General features: G+C 42.7%; 1 protein-coding gene across 1 annotated transcript in view; it reads right to left on the bottom strand.

Moving 5' to 3' along the window:
- LOC126494691 (ran-binding protein 17-like) overlaps positions 1–25,120 on the bottom strand; it is a 115,021-nt gene that overhangs the window by 12,596 nt on the left and 77,305 nt on the right. Inside the window, exon 11 of the mRNA XM_050132137.1 lies at positions 19,099–19,265. Coding sequence (XP_049988094.1) covers positions 19,099–19,265 — 167 coding nt within the window. The remainder of the gene's footprint in view (positions 1–19,098; positions 19,266–25,120) is intronic.

Raw genomic sequence — 25,120 nt, 5'->3', positions numbered from 1 at the left:
CACACACACACACACACACACCTTGCCAACATCAAGTAAAATTGTTTCAGTTTGATGTTAAAATTGAACATTACCTGTCAAAAACACACTCTCAACTTCCTGTGGGTAGGAATGTTGGGACGATCTATGTCATTTCCCTTAGTTTTCCTTCAAGTGACACTTATTTCTACTTCATAGTAGCACCTGGATGATTAACACAGAACCACCTTTGAGAGGCTCTAATGGCCTATACCAGCCTCTCAACAAAGACATCTACAGCAGCTTGAGAGGCCAGAGAAGGAACACGCGCCATCATTGAGCACAGAGACCAGAGAAGGAACACGCACCATCACTGAGCACAGAGACCAGAGAAGGAACACGCGCCATCACTGAGCACAGAGACCAGAGAAGGAACACGCGCCATCACTGAGCACAGAGGCCAGCCCATGTGCACAGGACAGGGGCCGCTGAGTACAGCTGCATCCAGCCTCACCTAGAAACACTGACACATGAGGGAGAGAACATGAAATGAGAAAACCTCCAGAACACAGCAAGTGCTTGGCATGTTTGAGGAATGAATAGCCCTTGTACAGAGTAGAGTTGAGGGTGAGGAGGAGATCCTGGTGCAGGTGATTTAAGAGCTTGTGTGCCATGAGCAATGCAGACATGAGTTTGGGTTGGTACAGAGAGCCGCTCTCAGATAGGCCTTGCTGTCAGAGCAGTAACGACAAGCTGTGGACAAGCGACTAGGGCAGGGGAGAGGCCAGGCAGCGAGCTTAGCTTCTGCGAGAACTCAGTGGAGAGGCAGTGAAGATGAACAAGACTGCAGCAGAAGCAGGATGGCAGGATCCTCAACTCACGTTCTTCCTGGTCAAAGCATTCCTCCTAAGGGGAAAAGTGGGACCCCAAACCACAGATGGATTCAGAACTGTAAGAACAGGGGCCCAGATTCAAGACTCTCAACAGAGAGAAGTGCTTGCCAAGCAATGGCTGCAAAGCTCTGTGGTCCAGCCTCACAAAGCACTGACTGGGAACCCGAGCCTAGGCCATGGGTACAGCACACAGGGCCCTGATGACATCAGCGCTGACGCAGCCCACTCTAGAGCAAAGGGCGTGAGAAAACGCATGCGACTTTCTGATCAGTCACCACAGTGTTCCCAGTGAGCATCACGTTTCACAACAGAACACACGCACAATGGCTGGAGGGGGGGGCCTGCCTTGTGGTTATCAAGGATCTGTCTTTCCTGAAGGAGGAGGCTCAGAATTCCACTGCATCCCATCTTATGGCAATTCTCCCCATCTCCTGAAGGGGCTGGGTGAGATTTTCAGTCACCAGGGAGGAATTATGTCACTTATTTTAAAAATGTTTCCACGTGGGAAAATTTTTAAGGGCGTTTTCCCACTAATAGTCTAGTATTTACATGTAAACCACAGTGGGGACATTCTGCTTTTTTGGACTTGAGGTCCCCCCAAATTATTTATATTTTGTAATTAAAATGCAATTATATAATTTCTTCTTTTCCTTTCCTTCCTTCAACCTCTTCCATGTAGTCTTCCTGTTGCTCTCTCAAATTCATGGATGCCTTTTCTTTGTACACACACACACACACACACACACACACACACACCCCTACCTAAATACATAAATACAACCGGCTCAGTCCATATAATGTTACTTGCATGTTCTATGCTTTCAGGACTAACCATTTGGTGCTGGATGACCAACTGGGGCGCTTCCCGAGGGAGACTATTTCTTTTGCTCTCATCATTCCTTGTTCTTGGTCTAGGGTTGGATCCCCGTGAGATTTCAGCTTTCCATGTTAGTGCGTGTACTGGCTGGTGTCATCCTACATTTCCCAGAAATGTCAAGGAAGCTACATCCTCAGAGTCTCAACAACATGGCTTCCTAAACAAGGCATGAACAAGGCGTTTTTTCAAGAATTGTCTAATGACCCTGAATGTCAGAGACCCCTGAGAGACTACTCTAAGGTGCTAAGAGCTGGAAGCCTTTTTCCCTCAATAAACGCATGAGAGAAACCAAGAGTGGGGACAGAACTTCCTTCCTTGATTTACTCAGCATTTGCTGACACCATAGCATGACCAGGCTCTGAGACAGGTCGTTGGGATAGAGGTGAACAAACAGGCCAGTGTCAGTTCAAAGACTTGCAGCCCAGTAGGGGAGGAGATTCACAGTACAGTACATTAAGTGCTGCAAACAAGCCCACACAGGAGGCTTTGAGAGGTCAGCTGGGGTGGGGGCGGGGTCAGGGGTGGCTTCAGAGAAGGGTTTGTTTGATCTGCTGTAGAGAACAAGCGCTCTGACAGGCGGTCAACAGAGAAGGGAGAAGGAGAGCAAAGGTGTGCAGGAGATGATGGCACTCTGGGTCTGTGCAGGAGTCAGGATGCTGCTAACTGAGGCAGGGCGCATCTGGTAAAGGGCCTAGTGGTATTTGCAAGACGAAGTAGACTTCCACCCTGCAGGAAAGTGAGTGTCTCTCTGGCAGTGATGCAGTGTGACCCACCGGCACAGCCACTGCTGCCACTGCTGCCGCTTCCTTCCTGAGACAGGGAGGCCACAGCTGGAGAAGGTCACTTGCTTAGCTTCTGTGCCTCAGTTAGGGCACTGCCAGTGCTCTGAGAAAGGGCACTGACATTATTTCCCTTGGCCCACAGCGCATAACCTAATAGTGTCCCCTGTCAGGAATGGTTCTTCTTGTCAGGAAGCTTTTTATTGATGTTCAACCTTCATCTTCCCTTTCTTAATATTATCCCATTATGCCAATACTCCATTGTGCCATGCTAAGTAATTCCCTTTCCTCCTGGCATTTACATCTTCCAAGTATTTATAGACTTATCAAATGCCCCATTTAGTTGTCACTTAGGCAAGCTATACATATTTAGCTTCTTTAATCCGGCCCCATAAGCCAGCCCTTCCATTCTCCTAAATCACTTGAGTTACTTCCCTCCAGATTTCTGTCAATTTGTCTCCTGCCTCTCTCTAATGCAGGGGAGCCGAGGAAAGCACTGCAGGGTGGGGAGGGGAGGCTCTCTTCACATTATGCACCTGGAATGGAACTTGTACAGTTTCCAAAACAGCCTGGGCCTCTGTAGGGACGACGGCTCCTTCATCGCTACAAGGCACACACATTATCACTATTTAATTTCTCTCTTTTTAACTCTTGATGAACACATGCAGCACACACTGTGTACCTGCTCTATACCAGGCATTGTTTACAGAATTTTCCTTCTTTTTCCTTCCCCTTTCCTTCCCACACGCAATCACTGCTCAGAGAACTGCTGGCCTTATTTCTGGTCAGAGCTGAATCAGATGTGGTCTTCATTAGCTGCTTTCTATCCCTGTGACTAAACTGCTCTGCACAAACAATTTGAAGGAGCAATGGTTTATTTTGGCTCATGGCTCCAGAGGGCTCAGGTGATGGTGTCATGGCATTAGGGCCTGAGCAGAACACCATGTGTTTCAGTAGGTTCCTATCTCACAGAGGTCAGAAAACAGAGAGGCAGGGATGGTCTGGGTATAAGACACACCCAAGGACTAGCTGCTCGTGACCTATTTCCTGCAAGATTTCCAGGAACCCCTAAAATAGTGCCATCATTTGGAATAAGAAGTGAGCATATGGCCCTGTGGAGGCCATTTCCTAGTCAAGCATAACAGGCCTTGAGGAGCTCATGTATTTATTAATCTCTTCCCATCCACCCATCAAGCTGTTCCCTCTAATCTTGGAGAAATCATCCCGAATGCACTTATCTCTAATTGCCGCTGAGTGGAACTGCTGTGTCCATTTCAACTGAGAGGCCACAGTAAGTATGGGCATTAACAGAGCTCTGGCTTTGGGTGTTCCTACATCATCTGCCTTGGGGCCCAAGCCACTTCTCTTTAAGCCTGGCACTTTCTATCGCTGTCTTTCATGGTGGTGTATTACTCCACATTCCTGATTCACAGGGCCATCAGGAAGTATATACTGAGGTGTTTTCTTGTCTTTGTACCCACGTTCAGGTGATGGAGGACACTGAGGGAACGATGGAATGGGAGAGACTCTAAGATTATGAGTCTTGGGAAGCCTAGGCCATAAGTAGATTGGCCAACTGACCCTAGAAACCAATTCCATTACCCTAGGAATTCTCCTCTGGAGGGTGATGTGACTCTCAAAGACGTAAATGATGACAAGGGCACATTGTATACAAGTCCTCACTAAATAGAGCATTTTCAAAGAAAAGGCATTGAGTGAAGATGGAATTTCAGGAACCCAAGACCATTCAGTATATCCCCCAGGAACGACAGGGCAAACAGAATTCATGGAAGAGTTCTTAGGGGTTGCATGAGCACTTAGGGCAGGATTAATTCACAAAAGGTGGTCAGATGCAGACAAACAAGCCTTCCTTCACAGAAGATATGAAGCTGGCTCCACTCATGGCTGCTGCCAGTTAGACTGCCTCAGAGTTAACAGGCAAATGAATATAAAGGTTAACTTCACAGCCACAGCGATATGCTTTGGGAATCACAGAAAAACCTGCAGGTGTCTGAAAATCAGTAATTATTGCAAATCAAGTATGTCACCACTGTCAACCCTCACATTCCCACAACTCTGCTAACCTTCAAGAAACTCAAAGGCTTCTTGTTCCTTTTCAGGAAGTTACTCAGAAATAAAGGCAAGAGAAATCTTGTCTGTCTCTCTTGGACAAGGGTGGATGTGTAAGAAAAAACGCTGGTAAGGAATGGTAGGTTAAGGCCCTGGGAAGCTTGTGTGGTCAAAACTGGGTGAAATCTAGGAACAAGCGATTCTACATATCATTTAGACCAGTGACCTCAACTCTCCTAATGCTGCAACCCTTTAATACAGTTCCTCATGCTGTGGTGACCCCAACCATAAATCTACTTTTGTTGTTACTTTATAAATGTAATTTCCCATTGTTATGAATTGCAATGTAAATATCTGTGTTTTCTAATGGTCTTATTTGACCCCTGAGAACGAGTCATTTGACCCTCCAGAGGGGTCGAGAGTTACAGGTTGAGAACCACTGATTTATATTTATCATTTTAATAAAATACCTAAGGAAGCTACTTAAAAAGAAAAGGGGCTTATTGACATATTGTTTAGGAGGTTTTCAGTCTTTGGTGGAAGTCCAATAGTGGATGGTGCCAGTTAGTAGGCACACACAGAAGAGGGAGCACATCTCAAGCAGACAGCAGAGAGGGAGGACCACACTTTCCCCAAACTTCCTCATGGGTCAGGTGATCTAAAGACCTTCTTTCATTATTACCACCCTGAAACCAAGTTTCTAAACACACAAACCTGTGTGGAGACACAAACATCACACGGCATCAGGCACCACCACAGTGGTGCAGCTCTGAACACGTCAGTTCAAGTCTGAGTCTCTGCACATTTCCCCACAGTTTACTCTTGGTGTGCTCAAACTTTCAGATTTAAAGAATCCACACCCAGGGCTGGAGAGATGGCTCCGAGGTTAAGAGCATTGCGTGCTCTTCCAAAGGTCCTGAGTTCAATTCCCAGCAACCACATGGTGGCTCACAACCATCTGTAATGGGGTCTGGTGCCCTCTTCTGGCCTGCAGGCATACACACAGACAGAATATTGATACATAATAAATAAATATTTTTTAAAAAAAAGAATCCACACCCATTACTGTTGCTATGAGGATTCCAACAGATTTTAAATGTGATGGTAGTGTATTACTGAGCAAGGTTACGGTATTTCTTTAGTTCTTGCCACTAAAAGGAGATGCCTAAAATATGGAGGAGGAAAAAGTGAAGAGTTCTGTTGGGCCAAGAATCAAACCTATACCATCCCATCCCTTCACTCATTCCAGTGAGCATGACTTTGAGAACGCTTATCACAGAAAGAACTCTAAAAGGGCAAAGTACACAAGTACACCTGCAGACCTTGATAATCTGCCTCACATCAGAGACTTCAAAATAAAATGCTCTTATAAAGAAGTCTCAGGCTTAAACACACACAGAAAGGATGTTTATAAATAGCAGGGTTTTTTCTCAAAGGCAATCAGCAACATTAAACCAAGGTTAGTGGAAGCTGGGCATCAAACATGAAATCACATTATTTGTTGAATATCTTGTATTAGGTCAGTCAATGGTCATTGGCTCATTGTGTCCTCACAAGTCTCTATCTAAGTCAAGAAAGCTCAGTATGTAAAGATAGAGCTATCCAAAAGATTCAATGTATCGCTTTCTGAGTAGGCAAAAAAGCCAGGCCTCTGGGGTCTCTCTCCATCGCTGTCCTTCTACCACATTTTTCTCTCCTTGCAGACCAGCTACTGCTCTAAGCATATGGCAAGGAATGGGTGCTTTGGCTTTTTCGTAAACGGAGACTTAAAGTTCGGCTATTATCTTAATGCTGGCTTTTTAATCTATAAAGGAAGAATTGGGGATGGAGCTCAGTAGTAGAGAACTTGCCCAGCATGTAGGAGGTTCTGGGTTTGATTCTAGCAGTGCAAAAAATTAAATTAAATTAAAAAAACCCCAAAAAACAAAAACACAACTAAACCCAATAAAGATGTTAAGTACGTGGGTTGAGTCAAGTGTTGATACTTTATGGTGGACATCTTTAATCCCAGCATCAGGAGGCAGGCGGATCTCTGTGAGTTCTAGGTCAGCTTGGTTTACAGAGTGAGTTTCATGACAGCCAGGGCTACAGAGATAAACCCTGTCTCAAAAAACACAAAACAAACAAACAAACACAAAGAAAGGAATCCTCAGGTCAGCTGGGGACGGTGCTGTGTTTCTACAGCGAGAGCACAGGCTCTGCTCTCTGTTAGCTGCAGATCCTGAATGGACCATCTAACTTCAGTCTCAATGACAATATTTAGACTATAAAATAGTTAAACAAGTACTTCGGTGTTAGGAGGTTTAAACAGAAGCATTGTTTGCAAACCCACATTTTTTTTTCTTTTTGTTTTTTTTTCGGACAGGGTTTTTCTATGCAACAGTTCTGCCTGTTCTGGAACTCACTCTGTAGACTAGGCTGGCTTCAAACTCAGAGATTCACCTGTCTCTGCCTCCCCAGTGCTCGGGTTAAAGGTGCGCGCCACCACAGCCCTGTACAAACCCACATTTTGATACATATACCCAGCATCTGTGTATGCCTGTCTCACACTCAGTACAGAATCAGAGGAGTCTGAAATTCTTTCCATAGTGAATTTTTAGGTCCCAGCAAGCATATGTTGAACCTATCAGGGTTCTGGTAGGGCAATAACAAGGCCAGGTCCTCAAGCAAGGACCTGGTAAGAAGGCTCTACTTTGGGTGATGCACTGTGGAGTAAGGAGATGATTTTAGGTGCAACCTTTGTACTCAGAGAAACATTGCTCAGGGTGGGAAGACTACACTCGCATAAAAACTCGGCGCAGTTTTCTTTGTGAAATATATATGAATGCTGCTGTTTGTGCTCTCTTACCGCGAAACACACATGTTCTCTACAGTACTTTCATTTTATGAGAAGCCTTAAAACAAACAACAAAGATGAAAAAATCACTGTCAGTCAACAGACAGAGCTATCCCTTTTGAAGAGTTTGTTTAAAACCTTTCTGGAGTTTGTATCAGCACTTAACCTGTGGAAATCTCCACACTGACTTCTTTTTTGCAGAGGTTTCAAAGGATACGGTTATTGAGTTCTTTCTGTTTAACTTACAGATAGCCAACTATGCACATCACTATCAATGCAGAGGATAAAAACCACCTCACTCGCCAGAACAGTGAGAGGCTGTTACAGAGCTTGCCTAATTATTACTGAGCTAAGCCTGTAAAAGTTGTGTTTCCCCTTACAGAATATTCTCTATCTGCTTTATATGAGTGTGAAAGAAAAGGAATGTCTGTTGTCGACGTCTCACAACTCCTGCACTGTTCTGAGGACATTTGCTGCAGACTGATAGCAGAACTGACTGTGCTAACTGCAGATAAAAGAACGATGACAGATTGAGTCACTTTAATTCATAAAGAAAACATTTGGCGCCCCTGGGAATGTCAAAGCCAGCCACTGGCACCCAGTGACTTCATGCTAAGGCACAAGAGACATCATCTTTTCTCGGTTTAAAGACAAAGGCTAACGGACATGTGGCTGTCCTGTTAATTCCAATTCCTTCTTTATGAAAGCTAACTGTTTTCCTTTTTCCTTCCTTCCTTTTTATTTTTTAAAAGGGTTAAAAGGCACAATTCTTGGAAAGCATAATTTCCCTAGTCTATAAACACACAAATAAAACTGCAGAATGACATCATTCTGTTTTCATTTAATTACTCTTGAAATGCTTTCTATTTAATATTCATTACTCAAAAGCTAATTTAAAAGAGAAAGAGATGTGACTTATTCAAAAAGATGTACTGTCATTCACAGCAATAGTTATCTAATATACAGAAGTTAATAAAGCAGATTAATCTACAAGTCCCTTTAAGCCATTCTTGAGTTTTGAACAACTGCCTCTTTGACCTTTCACCTTCACGCTGTGCACCAGTAGCAGGTGCCAGCTGTACAGAAATTATGGCTGCTGTGTTTGGAAGCAAAATCTTTTCTTACTTTGCTTCTGACCAGCAGCTGACCCTGTAGGAGTGATTGTTTCTGGTGCCGGCCTAAAGGCTACATAAACCAGTAGCAGATAAACAAAAGGCTACACAGACCAGCTGCCTTGCCTAAGGGTACCATCCTGGGCTGCACCTCTACTCCTTCTCCAGCATCCCAAATTGTTCCTTGTTTGCTTCCACACATGCATTTCACCCTTGTTATTTTGTGAGGGGTAAGGGAAAAAGAACCCCCCAACAACCCACACCCCCCTTTTGAACTTGACTTTTGAGTATTCCATGTCAAACTGTGCCATTATAATGCTAATATAGGCCTGATTTAGCAACTTTAATAAGAGGCTAAACCCTCTTGTAATTAGATAATAAAATTTTATTATGTATTTTAATATTAAAAGTCTTAAAATCAAACTCTTCAAATCATATACTGGTACAAAACTAAGGCACTTAAATATCACTGCCTCAGAAAACAGGAACCTGCATGCACACTGTGGCTTATTTTTCATTCTCTGAAATGTAAACACGGAATTCCTATGTGGTGGCAATGAAAGCTCCAACACTCTTAATTATGTGCAGGGAAGAATGAATCTATTTGAGTATGAAGCACACTGTACCATTTCCAGCAACGGCATGAGATGGTTTTGACAGTTATTTCGTGGATACAAATTACACAAGTATAAAAACAATCCCCATAATGATTAAATGCAGTTATGTACATAGGAGAATACCAGTGCAAATGGTAACATATTTAAATGGTTTTCCTTCATTAAAAAAATTATATATGATATTAAACCATCAATCACTGCGGAGGCACAGGAGTTTACATGTACTGTCACTGGCTGAAATAAATGACTTGGAGACTGGATTCTGGCTCGCTCAATATGGTCTCTTTGCTGTTGCTTAGTCACCCAACTCTCTGCTGGCTTGGGCTACATCTGGTGGATTCCATCCTTTCAATTAATAAGGCAAGTCATGCTAGCAATGGATTGTATCCTTCCACTGTGCTGAGAGGTGAGAACACACATCCTCATGGGGTGGGAATCTTTTCTGTTCTGTTAACATGAACAATATTGGCAGAGCTTTTTCTTTCTCTGACTCATGTGTAGACTAGACATTTTTCCTGGTATTTCAGAAGGGCCATTTTATATTGAGATACAATCTTAGCATTACCACTGGCTTATGGTATGACCATAATATACCGGTATAGAGCTAAACTATGTCTAGAGGCTATGATTTTGAAAATTAATATTTTGAGTATTTACTTTACAGACATCCACAGACCACTGCAAGGAATCAGGCTATACTAAGGCCTGGACAAGTGCCAAGATCTCTGAGAGAAAAGGAGGTATACCATGAAAATGCATTATATAAGTTCCATTAATACAATGTAGCAAACAGTCATCCAACAAATATACCTACAACAAAAATAAAAGTAGCTGACACACTTAAGAAAAAGATTAAGATGGAGCTGCAGAGATGGCTCATGGGTTAAGAGGACCCACTGCTCTTCCAGAGGACCTGGGGTCAGTTCCCAGCACCCATATGGCAGTTCACAACTGTCTGTAACTCCAGTTTCAGGGGACTGGACACCCACCCATGGCAAAATAGAAGTAAATAAAAAAAGAAAAAGATTAAGACAATAGCCTTTCTTCTAAAAAAACATGATTTGTTTTTAAAATATCACTTTAGTAAAATCATTTTAGAAATTCTATCTATCTGTCTGTCCGTCCGTCCGTCCACCCACCCACCCACCGACCCATCCATTTGTTCATGCACACACATGCACACCACAGTACACGTGTGAAGATCAGAAGACAATGTGGAAGCTGGTTCTTTCCTCCCACCATGTGGGTCCTAGGGATCAAAGAACAGGCCTGGTGGTAAGCACCTTTACCCCCTTGAGCCATCTCATGAGGCCTCTACTTTTCTATTTTCAAAATTAAAAACATGGGCTTTAATAACCTATCCCTGGGGGCAATACTCACAATATTCTCTCTCTCTCTCTCTCTCTCTCTCTCTCTCTCTCTCTCTCTCTCTCTCTCTCTCTCTCTCTCTCTCTCTCTCTCTCTCTCTCTGTGTGTGCGTGAATGTGTATGCACATGTGCATGCGTGCATAAGCCAGTGGGCAACCTTGGGTATTATTACTGAGGTGTTAACCAGCCTGCTTTTTGAACAGGGTCTTTCATTGGCTTGAAACCAGGATATAGTCTAGGCTGGTAGGACAGTTAGCTCCAGGGACTTACCTGTCTTTTTCTTCCTATCGTGGCATTACAAGTACTTTACTGACCGAGGCATCTCTCCAGCCCGAGTTTTTTATTCTTAAGAGGTTTATTCCCTCATGGACTGAAACAATTATTTTATTATTTTAGTACACATAGGTGTTTTGACTGCATATGTGTCTGTGTACCATATACATGTGATGTCCAGAGGTCAGAAGAATCTCTGGAACCAGAGTTACAGATTGCTGTGAGCAGTCATGAGAGTGCCAGGTCCTCTGGAAAAACAGCTAGTGCTCTAAAACTCTGAGCCATTTCTCCAGCCTCCCTCTTGAACTTTTATTGCCTTGCTGTTACCTAGATATTTTGGTTTAGACCTGGTCTTACATATCTTTACTTCTTCCTTAGCAGGTAGATTTATCTGTTTTNCCTGGTTATTTTTTTAAAAATTCAAAAAAGCAAAAATAAGATAAGGAAAAGCAAAATAACTATATTATAAAACAACAAACAGGAGGCTGGAGAGATGGCTCAGAGGTTAAGAGCATTTCCTGTTCTTCCAAAGGTCCTGAGTTCAATTCCCAGCAACCACATGGTGGCTCACAACCATCTGTAATGAGGTCTGGTGCCCTCTTCTGGCTTGCAGGCATATACACAGACAGAATATTGTATACATAATAAATAAATAAGTATTTAAAAAAAAAACAAACAAAAATTTGCTTTAAAAACCAGATGAAAATGCCATCAAAAGTAGCACTACAGACTACAGCTGGAGCTATGAATGACAGGGAGCCCCACACTGGAGGTCTTGGCCCTGTAACTCCTTAAGGTTACATATCCCAACAGACAAGAAACTGAGAGCCACACTCACACACAGGGTCTGCTCACTGTTCTGATGTTGTTTTAAATTTGTAGTCAGTGGGCAACTTTAAAAAATATCTAAATTTCTGAATTGCTTTAGGACAAATTTCAATGTGTCTGAGCCGGGCAGTGGCGGCACACACCTTTTGTCCCAGCACTTGGTAGGCAGAGGCAGATGATCTCTATGAGTTTGAGGACAGCCTGGTCTACAAAGCAAGTTCCAGGACAGTCAGTGCTACATAGAGAAACCCTGTCTCAAAAAACCAAAAATAAATAAATGAAATAAAATTTCAATGTGTCTGGCAAGACAATGGTTATCTGTTTTCTTTTTTTTTTTGGGGGGGGAGATAGAGTGATGTTACCCGCTTTAGACAGGGATGTGTTCTCAATGGTAAGTTTCTTTCTTGTCTTCATTACTAATATTTCCTGCTTGGCCTGGCAGGTATCCTGGCTTGTGATGCTTGGAGTGACAGCTAATCTTGTCAACCTGACTATAGCTGGATCAACTAAAACCCAAGCAGATGGACATACCTGTGAGGGCTTTTCTTGATTGATCATTTGAGGCCTGAAGACCTGCCATAGGTCTGGGTCACACCTTCTGGCTGTGTGTTTACTGATGTGGGAGTGATTTCTTATTAATAAAGAAACTGCCTAGGCCCGTTTGATAGGCCAACCCTTAGGTAGGTGGAGAAAACAGAACAGGATGCTGGGAGAAAGAAACTGAGTCAGGAGTCGCCATGATTCTCCCACTCCAGACAGACGCAGGTTAAGATCTTCTCTGGTAATCCCCCTCGTGGGCTACACAGATTATTAGAAATGGGTTAGATTAATATGTAAGAGCTAGCCAATAAGAGGCTACAGATAACGGGCCAGGCAGTGTTTAAAAGAATACAGTTTCCGTGTAATTATTTCGGGGCATAAGCTAGCCATGCGGGCGGCCGGGTGCCGGGGACGCAGCCCCGCCGCTCCTTTAACATGTTTACAATGACAGGGAAGAAGGAAACGTTTGCTGTTTGCCTGCTTGCCCTCATTCTTGCTGGAATTTCCATCTACCCTGTCGCTGAGGCATTCCTTCTTTGGGGTTTCAACATGTATTACAGACCAGCTAAGATATTCTGCCTCACAGACTGAAGAACTACTGGATTCTGGGCCTTTCTGTAGAGAGACAGTCATTGTTGGACTAGCCAAACCACAACCTGTAAACCACTGTAATAAATCTTCTTAATATACATAGATTCAGCTACGTGGTGGCATACACCTTTAATCCCAGCTCTCAGGAGGCAGAGGCAGGCAGATCTCTGTGAGCTCAAGGACAGTCAGGACAGAGAAAAACCCTGTCTCAAAAAACCAAAACCAATCAACCAACCAACCAACCAAAACCACCATCACCACCCACACCCACACACTGTGGTGACCCCAACCAGAAAATTATTTTTATTGCTACTTCATAACTGTAATTTTGCTACTGTTATGAACTGTATGTAAATATCTGTAGTTCCCAGTGGTTTTGGGTGACACCCCACCCCCGCCAAAAGGGGTTATAATCCACAGGTTGAGAACCACTGATCTAGAGAAATCTGACTTGGTAATGGCCAGGAATGGTATATAGAGACTCAAGGCAACCAGGTATTAGATCCAGAGTTTAAAAATGACTAATGGTATCATTGGTCAAAAGTTCCTTAAGAAGGAAGTGGAAACTGGCATTCTACATCGATGATTCAGTTTGAGATTAAGGATGAGACAGAGATATGATGGGGCGGGGGACTGTTACAAAGCACATTTGCCTTTGTGAGCAGCTGCCATCTGGACAGTCTCCTAGGAACACCAGGTTAAAGGAAACATTAAAAAACAGGCTGGAGAGAGAGCTCAGTGGTCAAGAACATTGACTGCTCTTCCAGAGGGTCCAGGCTTGATTACTAATACCCACCTGGCAGCTCACAACTTTCTGTAACTCCAGTTCCAAGGGATCTCATACCTTCTTCTGACCTTCACGGGCACCAGGCATACAAATGGTACATAGGCATATATGAAGGCAAAAATGCCTATATGCATAAAAATAAAAAAGATTAAGGAAAAAAAGAAACTTCAAAAACAGCCGCATGATGATTAGGGGAAAGTCACATAGAACATTACTAGGTAATCACACTATCAGACTGATTTCCTCAAGGAAACATGTCCTTCTAAATGTTACACCCTCCCTCATCACCTAGCTATAGAATTACTGAGTGGGAATGGGTGTACAATAGAAGGGAGAGGAAACTCAGCTCTGTCACAGACATGACATGGGGGTTACCTGAATTCTGTCGCTAGCACCCATGTCAGGTGGCTCAGAACTACCCATAACTCTACTCCAGGGATCCAATGCACTCTCTTGGCCTCTACTGGCACTGCATCATGTGCAAATGTGTGTACACACACACACACACACACACACATACACACACACCCCTAATTTTTTTTAAAGGATGAGCATTCTAAATCATTCTACCTTGAGATAACCCAGTGGAACTTACAATGTTTAACCTGCCATATTATTAGGTTCAGAACACAATACAACATACTTTCCTAGATCAGAAGCCTCCATGGGGGAGCAGATAGCTTTGGGGTAAGGATACGAACTCTGGACTTACACGGATTTTGTTAAAATTTTAGTTTTTCAGAATGGGGAGCAGTGGGAGAGGAAAAAGAGCTGAAGACACGATATTATGGCAACTTAAGTGAGAACAATTGTCACAAAACCTGAGTGCCTGTTTTCCACTTTTTGTATCTAACAACATACCCTTGGCTTCCTTTAAGTTCTTTGGCCAATTATGCATGTTCTTTCAGTCTGTTTTGATATCAGTCTACTGTCATGTTTTCAGTAATAAAGTTATAAATTAACCATCCAAATTAGTTGGTCAAACGAAGGGCCTCCTTTTAAATTTAAGGATCATGAGAAGTTATTTCACTAATATTAGAAAATATGGCTAATTACTTTTTCAAGAGTTAAATAAGAAATATAATGTATTTCATTTGGTTAAGTGTTTTCTGCCTTTAGACTCTTGCTAAGGTTCCACAGGCCAAAGCCTCAACATCACTTACGTATGTGTCGGCACTTTCGCCTACTTAGTATTAAGGAATGGAATCTTAAGTATGAAAGATGTTTTGTGTAGCATGTCAAAATGTTGAGCAATATCATTTCAGTCTAAATACAGAGATGAAAAAAGAGCAGACAATTCCCCTTTTGCTGCAATTCACGTTGGGATACATGTCATGAAGAGCACTATACAAAAGCAATTTTCATTGATTGACTGACTGATTGAGGAAAAGGGGTAATGTTCTTTTAGCTTAAGTTCCTATTGAAGTATGATTCTTACAGTTCCTGACAGCCCTTTACAATTTCTAGTCAAACGGCATGCTACCTAACAAACAAACAAATAAATGAAATAAAAAAGAAGACAGGTAGGGAAAGAAAATCTTAATTAGAATTTCTCTGTATTTTTAATAGAACGGACCTGAGCCAAATATCTAGCTACATTAGGCTGGGTCAGAGTCGCTCTGGTTTTCCTATGCACTGTATTTGGACACGACTATGACTGCAACCACCTCATCAACATGCTCAGTGTACAGCCTGCTCAGTGACAGGGGCAGTCCACAGATATTGCTCTTCTTCTGCACAAGGTGCTACTCTTTCTAGAGCATTGAAGGAGGTTCTGATGCAGAGGAGATTCTGCACCAGTGCCCTTATTACAAAAAGGATTCATTATATCTCTAAAATGGCTCCTCAATTCTGCCAACACTCACCTAATTTGGGCACAACTTTTGTCTTCATATATCTGAAGGAATGCAAATATTATGAATGCAAATATTTAACATGTCCAGTAATGAAACCAAAAAAATTCACATACAAATACTGTCGCCAAATTTCTGCAGCAGATCACTCTCCCCCACTACTAACCAATGGTGATCAGCAATCTGACCACTGCTACTGCGGATCATCTAAGTTTTTTTTAGTTCATTGACCTAGTGATATAAGGATACTTGAGGAATTCTTCTCCCCTAACTTATGCAGACTGGGGTTTTCTCAGATGTTAAACTAAAGGAACACTAGAGAGTCAGCATTTCTTACCTCACACAGACTCACTTAAACTCAATGACTTCACATGGGGTAAATTTTAATTTTTGAAGGTTACGTTTGCTTACAAACTGTGGAAGAGCTATAGTCACAGGACTGTAGATCCAGGCGAGAGGCACATAGTGCCTTTCTTGGGTTGTGGTGCACAAAAGGCAAGGCCTGTGAAGGTGCTGAAAACCCTTCACCCAGTGTTAGGCTTTTCTGCAGAAGCTTGAGATCACGTTTGCAGTTTGGAATTGACACTCTCCATGCAATTACGCTTCTAGCCAAATATGTCCAGGGTGGAAGGAAAACAGTTCAAACCAGTAAATAATTGCAGTATCATTGCATCAGTTTAGTTTAAAGAGCTGACAAGCCCTCTCTAAACTCCAGGCACAATTAGTCATTAGGGTCTAGTTTTTCAGCACTGTTAAGCAATTTGTAACCCATTCCTCTTAATAGGGTTAGGCATTACTTAACGACACAGATGCCTTGAAAACTGAAACCTCAAGTTATGAAGCAGCAACCTTGTTCATTACCTTCTGTGATAGGCAAATCATCTATAAAAACAGCATTTAATGGGCAACCAATGAATAATCAATGGCTCACTTTTCATCTGAGTGTGAAAATGAGAATAATCTAATACAAATCCCTCTGGTAAGAGTCTGAATCTTCATTCTGCCACTCTTCAGGGCTGATTTATAAGGTCTCGGAAAGCTGATGTAAACAGATGATCAATGGGCCCATCCCTGCTCATAATAACCCCCAACTGGCCCACTCCCTTCTTTTCCAGGACCATCCCTTCAGGCTATTAGCTCTGTCCAGCTAATTCTTCCCACTGCTCCTGCCTGCTGCTTTTACTCTGGCCATCCGTTCAGTCCAGCAGACTCAGAAGTAATTTTATACGCAGCAGAGAGCGGGTGGAATTGATTTTTCACTCAGTGCTCAGTTCCCATCTGAATAATTATCAATTTTACTGCCTCATAAAGGGAAGAGTCAAAATTTCAAATCAATTCAAAAGAGCTTTTGAGACGACAGAAACTGTGCATAAGAATAGAGGTCAAAGTTGTCAGTGACCTAAGGAGATGATGTCAGATGTTACTATACCCAATAGTTGACATCAGAGGCACTCAAGATGATACAACCTAGTGCTAATGCAAATCATATTTATGCTGACTACTAGAGACCAGTCATTAATATTTAAAATGTTATCTGAAAGCTTACATCCCAAATAAATAGAATGCATTCCACTGCTTAATAAAGATATATCACTACTTAGTCATATGCTATAAAGTGAAAGATTACCAAGTCTATTAACACACAGAAATGACTTAAACCAACAAATGCATGGGGATTCTGAGTAAAGACACACTGGCTCATCTCCTGCAGTCTTACTACTAGCTTGTAGCCTATTGATTTTTACTAAAAATTTCAACCAACTTAGAAGTGACTGCCCAAAGCTGATGGGACAAACTGTGATGATGAATGACTGCTAGCAGGAAGGAGTTGGTGGTAGACTTGTCCTCTGTCCTGGTAGGCGGGGCCTGATTTCTAGTGTATGCATGGACATTTGCTATCTTCAGTGACGACATGCTGTAAGCCAGTGGTCCTCAGCCTCCTCCATGCACTTACACCCGGACCAGCAGTGACTTGCAGGTGGAAGTGTTTGGGAGAAGTGCATCCTAACCATGGCAGGATGTGTATTTTGCATCCAGGTGACTCTGAGATACCTTGAGAAGCAGTGGTGTGAGTTTTAAGGATGTGGGCTTTGGAACTAAACAGACCTTGGTTCAAATTCCAATCCTGTTACTTTCTAGTGAATTGATGTGTAAAACTGGGGATGATGACAGCCTCATTACTAGACTGCTGTGAAGTCCTCTCCTTCTGTGCCAGTCTCTAGGATTACTATGTTAACACGACTGATTAATTGTATCTTTACAAATCTTACTTGTTCTTGCATTTTGCACACAATAAATGAAACAGACTGTTCAGATCCTTAAAAGCTCTACATCTCTAGCCCCACCCAAAGTCAGTCACTCCTGGTACAGGCTGGAGGTGCTATAGCCCTCGTGAGCTCTGCATGGAGAAGGCTCAGAGCATGCCATCACCGAAGATAACAGATATGCATGGATGAGCTGGAAATCACAGTGACAAGGTCCTCAATGGGTTCTCTTCATTATTTGCATTACCAACTAGTTGAATAGTTCTAGGGTCACAGCAAAGAGTTACAGGCCTGTAGTAATTAGCCTTTTGCTAGTTACTCAAAATAGGAATGAACTACACCCATGTCATCTGTTCTTGGAATGCAGCTAGTTAGCGGAAATGTCACCACAAGTAAGACTTCTATAATTTCATTTTGATCCTAGTAAAAGCATTACAGCCAGGACGGAAACCTCTCCCATGGACTTCCCGTTCTATTTCCAGCATGTTCATGTGCAGTGTCTAGTCTGCTGACTCGGACGACACTGCTCACTAACGACAACACAATCAACACACCGCAGCTGAGGTCTTTACTTTCGCACCCTGGGCAAGGGGAAACTGCAAACAGTATACACACATTTCCCAAATTTTGTGGAAGTAGAAACATCAATCATAGTGATGGTATATCTGTGAAATGGCTTTATTCTCTTTGGAATATTCAGGCATGTATCTTCATTTCTTAGGTATGTTATTTCTTAGATCAGCAGAGGTGAGTTATTTAAAACAATCATAAACTTGGACTTAGTCTGTGTTAGCTAGTTAGAAAACACAGCTGGGGGCTGGAGAGACAGCTCAGCTGTTATGAGCACTGGCCCTTCTTCCAGAGGTCCTGAGTTGAATTCTAGCAACCACATGGTGGCCCAGAACCATCTATAATGGGATCCAATTCCCTCTTCTGGCATTTAGGTATACATGCAGCCAGTGCACTCAAATACATAAAATATACAAATAAAAAATCTTTTTGAAAAAACACAACTAAAAACAAATTGCTGCATTATCATTTATTAATTGAATGTTTGGGAACACTGCCTAATGTCTGAACTGTGTGACTCCTAATCTTACACTGAACTCTCACGAACGGACAGCTCCTGGCAAGTTGTCTGCACAGAGCAGGAGTTAGCACAATTGCCGCAGAGGCCATGCATTTAATGCACACTTCAGCAGAGCGGTCCAAGGTCCCACACAGAAGTCCGAGTTTTGCTCCCCTTTCCTCAGGCCTCAGAAGAACCAAACCTTCTGAATTCTGCAGTGAACTGATCAGCACTGGGATTTTTATGGGTGGGTAACACTGAAGCCAGTGGACTCTCTACTGTCAGGGAGGAGTAAGAAGGAGAAACTGCTAAAGATCCTGGCAAACATTTATGTAAGTTCAGGGGCCATACTGGCTTTTGGGAAACAGTTGAAGCGATGTTACCTGCTGTAGCACATCTGGGTTTTGCTGCATAAAGTGTAGCAGCCTCTGGCCGGCCTGCACAGACTCTCTGCAGCGAAGCTGCTTCTTGCCCTCCTTTGCTATGTACTTGAAGAGGTAGGTGACCATGTAGTCTAAACTTGTGCAGCAGCTGGAGGAGATGACTGTATCTGTACCAACAATAAATAACAATTCATTCCCGTTACTGAACTATTTGTTCATTCGATTATTAGCTCCATTAAAAAGAGTCAGGATTTCAAAACATTTCAGTGAAACTCTAAATCCTTGAGAGAAGGGGTTTGGCTTCTTTCTCTTTAAGTTCTGTGTCTATTACAACACTAGCCAGAAAATGATTCCTGGTCTGAACTGGACAGAATTCCTTACTTGGGACTTGAACAACCTCTGCTCAACTTGACTGGTTATTAAGCATCTATTTAGTGAAAAGTTTTTCAGGGGAAATAGCTCCAAAGGGGAAATGGGTGCAAACCCTGCCCTGGTGTCAAAGAGCTCACGACTTTCCCCAGAGGTCGCTGCAGCATACAGTGATATATGAAAGACTCACACAGTCACATACTGCTGCTGGGAAGTGTGTGTGAGTGTGCGCGTGCATGCACACACACACACATGGCGACTAGAGGTTGATGTCCAATGTCTTAATCATATGCTACCTTATTATGGGGGCAAGATCTTCTCACTGAACCAGAAGTTTACTGTTTTGGTTAGCAAACCCCAGGGATCTTTCCATCTCCACCTTCCCAAGATGGGACCATAGCAATCTGTACCATGCTTGGCTTCTTACATGGTAGGTAGGACCTGTGCTCACCAACTGAGCACTTCACCAGCTGAACTGTCCCTCTCCCCCATTCCTAACTGCTGCATTTTGAGGGAAAGATCATTTTTTTAAAATTACACTTCTTTTTAAAAAAAGATTTTATTTATTATTTATTATGTATACAACATTCTGCCTCCATGTATGCCCGCAAGCCAGAGGAGGGAGTCAAATCTCATTACAGATGGTTGTGAGCCACCATGTGGTTGCTGGGAATTGAACTCAGGACCTCTGGAAGAGCAGCCAGTCCTCTTATCCACTGAGCCATCTCTCCAGCCCGAAAGATCATGTTTTAATGGTGATCAAAGTGAGTTGGATGACGGACATGGCTTGAGAGAGCTTGGGAAGGTTGTTCCTGTGAGCTACAAGGAAGAAGATTTTCAGGTAGAGAACAACAAGAGTTAAGAGCCCTGGATTTTGGAGCTGGACAATCTGGTGTTGGTGCCCATCTTTACACCACTGCACTATTACTTTGGAAGGGTCTTCTTCCCTCATCATTTGTAAAATACTCCGCAGAGCTGAATGAGGAAAATAGACTTCATCAGTAAGTATCTGACACGTACGGAGGACTGACTACATGTTAGGGAAGAATTAAACATTTCATATAGATTATTGCTTTTAATCTTTATCAGCCCTATAATAGCTATCCTCATTTTATAGGCGAGGCTTAGAGATTTAAGTGACTTGCCCAAGGACTCTAATCAGGTTGGACAGTAGATAAGGAGTTGAACCATGAATGTATACTGTCAATAACTATATTAAAATCAAGTATTAAGCAAAAATATACACAATCATCAAGTGTTTTTAAAATAATGGGGTGGTGCTGGCTCTGTGGTAGTAGAGTACTTCTATAGTACATGAGGTCCTAGGGGTTTGACCTTCACACCCACAATATAAAACAAAACAAAACAAAACAAAACCAACCCCACAATCAGAACTCAAACTGCAGTTGCTACTGGGCTATCACTCACAGTAAGTGGGTTTGCATGCAAGAATGTGTAGGGAATCATGAAAGAAAGTTACCAAAGTAGGCTGGGTTGCTACATGAGAGCATCCGAAAATGGGCAGAGACATTCATGTTTAATTTGAAAGTCAACAGGGATGTTACTGAAAGTTTTCCAAGAAAGTACTTGTCATGTGACCATTTATAATTTTCTTTGCACACTAAAAGTATCAACTCTTTAAGTTTTTTCTTTGGAGACATGATCTTGCATATCCCAGGCTATCTTCTCACCTTGAACTTCTGTTCCTCCTAAATCTGTCTTCTTAGTGGAGTTGCTAAGATTGATATGGCCAAGCCACCATGCGTAAGTTAAGAACTCTGCAACTGAGCCACACCCCTAGCCCTCATCTAACAACTATTGAGTATATCCAATATCGTCTGCATTTTTAAATGAGAAAAGGCTGTGGATGCAGCTCTGGGCTACAGAGCTCAAGGCCTGGAGTGAGGGGAGGGCAGGGAAGCAGAAAGGGAGTGGGAGCTAAAATCCCACTATTCCCTAGTTTATCCCATTTCAGTGATTTAGAATCATAACATGACCACAATATGGTTAGTATGATACTACCCATATTTTTTGTTAATGATGACATGTTGACACAATCCCTGGCAATTTCTGATTAAGAGAAACAGAAATAGCAAATAAGAAGCCTCAGCAGAGAAACAAGCTGAGAGGCCAGGCATGGCAGCACATGCCTGCTATTCCTATACTTGGGAGCAGGAAGCAGGAAGATCAGCAGTTTTACCGACCTAGGCTATATGAGATCTTGTCTCAAAAAAAACAAAACCCAATTCAAACTGAACAGGAACAAAAAGAAATTGGGGGTGGGGGGCAAGCTGAGAAACAGCTTCTTATTCATTCATCTTATGATGGAGACATGAACGTCTGATAGATCAAAAGTGAAACAGTGACTTCAAGAATGGGGAGCTGCTAGGTGGTGGTAGTGTACGGCTTTAATTCCAGCACTTGGGAGGCAGAGGCAGGAGGATCTCTGTGAGTTCAAGGCCAGCCTGGTCTACAGAGCGAGTTCCAGGACAGTCAAGGCTACACTGAGAAACCCTGTCTCGAAAAAACAATCAACCAATGAAAAAGAATTGGGGAGGGGGACTAAACTAACCTGAGAGAATGTTCAAGAGAAGAGGTAACCAACCCATGCTTAGTAATACTTAGCAATGAAATAACACCCAGCTTGAAAACTTCCTGGAAACAGAAAGGAGGGCTGTTCTGAGACACAGACAGGATGATGGATGCCCATACAGCGTCCTGAGGAATTAGAGGTTGAATGAAGGTCTAAAGACAGACAGGTATGGACAGTAGTTTTGGAAAACATTGGGGTAAGATATCTTTGTTTTTGTTTTTGGAGATAGGGTTTTCCTGTGTAACAGTTCTAGCTGGCCTGGAACTCACAGAGATCTGCCTGCCTCTGCCTCATGAGTGCTGGGATTAAAGGTGTGTGCCACCAACACTGACAAGAAATGTTTTAAGGAAAGAACGTTCCCTGGCATCTCGAAACTGTGGAATTTATGTACTGCTTAACTCACTCTTCATCGTGCCCCACGCCCAAGGCTGCTCTGGAGGAAGACACCCTGTCCTTTGCTAACGCTGGGAGGCAGCCTAGGAACCAAGCTCTCATTTCTTGAGTTGTTTCCCTTGTTTTTTCACCTTCATTTTTCTATATTTGAAGCCTTGATCATAAAAGTAAACAGATTTAAGTAGAGAGCAATATGCTATCAATCATGCACGGAATTTAAAGTTGTCACATAATTTGGTGACCACACTGCCATGCAAGTTGCATTAAAAGGGACTAATCCACTGAGTCAGCTGCAGAAAAGCCAGGTAAACACTTTAGACTCAAAGGTTGGAGCACACAGCTTTGCAATAAAAGCGAGGGTTTCCATTATGGTTGATTTATGGTTGGGACTTTGAAAAAGATAAATGTTATTTCCAGGTAGTTTTAGATGTGTGGAATCACAAGGATCACGGGCATTTGGTCAAAACAGTATGAGCAGTGCTCAAGACAACACATTCGCATTTCCTTTTTTTAAATCTGTAGAGGAAGCTATCGTGAGACTCTGATAATGACTTCTCAAAGAGTGGGCAGACACCATGAGTTTTTAAATTTTATGCTACTTCTTGGTTTTTAGAATAATTTGAAAAGGATTACATCTGTAAAGTCTGGAAATGTTCTGACACCTATTAGGCACTCTGTCCTCTCTCGCAACTCACTGTTTGGCACTGAGACAGCCAAGTGCTCTGACTCTCCTGCAAGTGGTCTCCACAGGAAGCACACGCAGTGTTAGTAACTCTCCTGCTTAGGAAGACCCACCATGGAAAGCTGCTCTGAAAAGTTAACTGAGTACAAGAGCCACACAACAGAGTCAGGAAGATGATAATGGGGCCCAGCTGAAATCTGACTTCAGCTCAAAACTCATCATAGCACAAGGGAGGACTAGGGTCTTGGGAAGTCACCTAAGTTGTGAAAATGTAAGAGGTTGAAGGTAAAATCATAAATGCATGCATAATGCCTTCTACCAGGTGCCCAGTTGTCAAAGCTGCAGCCTTTATCAGGTAGGTCTAGCAGGAGGGTGTGATGAGGAGAAATGGGAAAGACTTTCTTTCTTTCTTTCTTTCTTTCTTTCTTTCTTTCTTTCTTTCTTTCTTTCTTTCTTTTCTCTCTCTCTCTCTCTTTTGGAGACAGGGTTTCTCTGTGTAGCCTTAGCTGTCCTTGAACTCAAAGGATCTGCCTACCTCTGCCTCCTAAATGCTGGGTTAAAGGTGTGCACCACCTCACAATAAATGGCAAAGACTCTTTCTTAGACACAACTTTCTGAGCAATACTGTACTCATGTGTATACTAAAATACTACCTAATTAATCCTTCCACTATGTATTTAGCAAGCACTTACAGGGCCCAGGAATAAAGTAGTGATCAAGACCCTGCCCTTTATTAGCCAAAGGGGTCCAGCAGACACCCTTCCCCAAATATTGTTGGGTATTCCTAATGCTATTGGTTACATTCCACAGCTTCACAGCAAGACACTATTATTGAAGACACCACATACTTACAGTATAGAACAAAGAAATCTGTATGGGAATTCTGAAATCCTTATCAGAAATCCAGCTGGCGCTCAGCTGGAAGCACTGTCCCTGCTGACTAGTGTTCATAGTGTCAGAAAGTTTTGTGCATGCTACCAGAATAGTAATCACCAATCTTAACCTAGCTATGAGCCTTTTCAACTACAATGATGACCTGCTTGCAAGGCCAATAAAGGCCCACTGGTGCAATGTGGTATGCACGTTATGAGAATATCCAACTACTTTTTAAAACTGGATTTAAGGACTGCTTTATGAGATGGAATCCATACCTGAAACAGTTAATGAAGAAGACCTGAGGTGGTTATGGTTCTAAGGGAAAACCTACTATTTGTTTGATGAACACAGCAATAAAATGACACCTAACAACACTTTTCCATACCCATAGAACTGTGTAGTGTTCAGTCCTCATCAGAGTTTCTTCTTCCTGCAGATCTACAGATGGATACAGGAATCCACAACTGGATAATATGGAGGGAGGGAGGGAGGGAGGAAGGGAGGGAGGGAGAGGGAGAGAATGACAGAGACAGAGAGACAGACTGACTTTGGAGGAGGGCTCAGTCCTAAATGGGATGGCATTATTACACAATCTCTCCAGAAAAAGAGGAGGGGTGAATGATGTCTGGAAAGGTGTTTTCCATCTCAAAACAACAGATCCACATATGAACTCGTACAGACTGTGACTGCATGCACAAGGCCAGCACAAGATTAATGCAGACAAAATCACAGCATGGAGGAGGGGAGACAGGCACAAACTCCCACGGCTAACCAAGAAGCTACTCACAATTGGCAGTTGCTGGAAGAGGGAAAACTGGTTTTCTTCAATGGAGTAATATTGTGTACATCAACCACACTCCAGTGAAGACCTCATGCCCAGGAGTAGCTGGCCATCGCAAAACAGGCGCTTTTTTTTTTTTTTTGTATGTGTGTGTTGATTTTGTAATAGAAGAGACAGAACATGAAGTTGGGTGGGTAGGGAGGGGTGGGAGGATCTGGGAAGAAGACTTGGGGGAAGTATAAGAATATGATCAAAATATATTGTGTGAGATTCTCAAAGAAAGAAAACATAAAACATAGAACACTACTCCTGCCCCTCAGATGATCCA

The sequence above is a fragment of the Alexandromys fortis genome, unplaced genomic scaffold (assembly GCF_014885135.2).
Source record: "Alexandromys fortis isolate MF-2015 unplaced genomic scaffold, M_Fortis_MF-2015_v1.1 scaffold_29, whole genome shotgun sequence".
Classification (NCBI taxonomy): Eukaryota; Metazoa; Chordata; class Mammalia; order Rodentia; family Cricetidae; genus Alexandromys; species Alexandromys fortis.
This window is presented reverse-complemented; position numbering and strand designations above follow the sequence as displayed.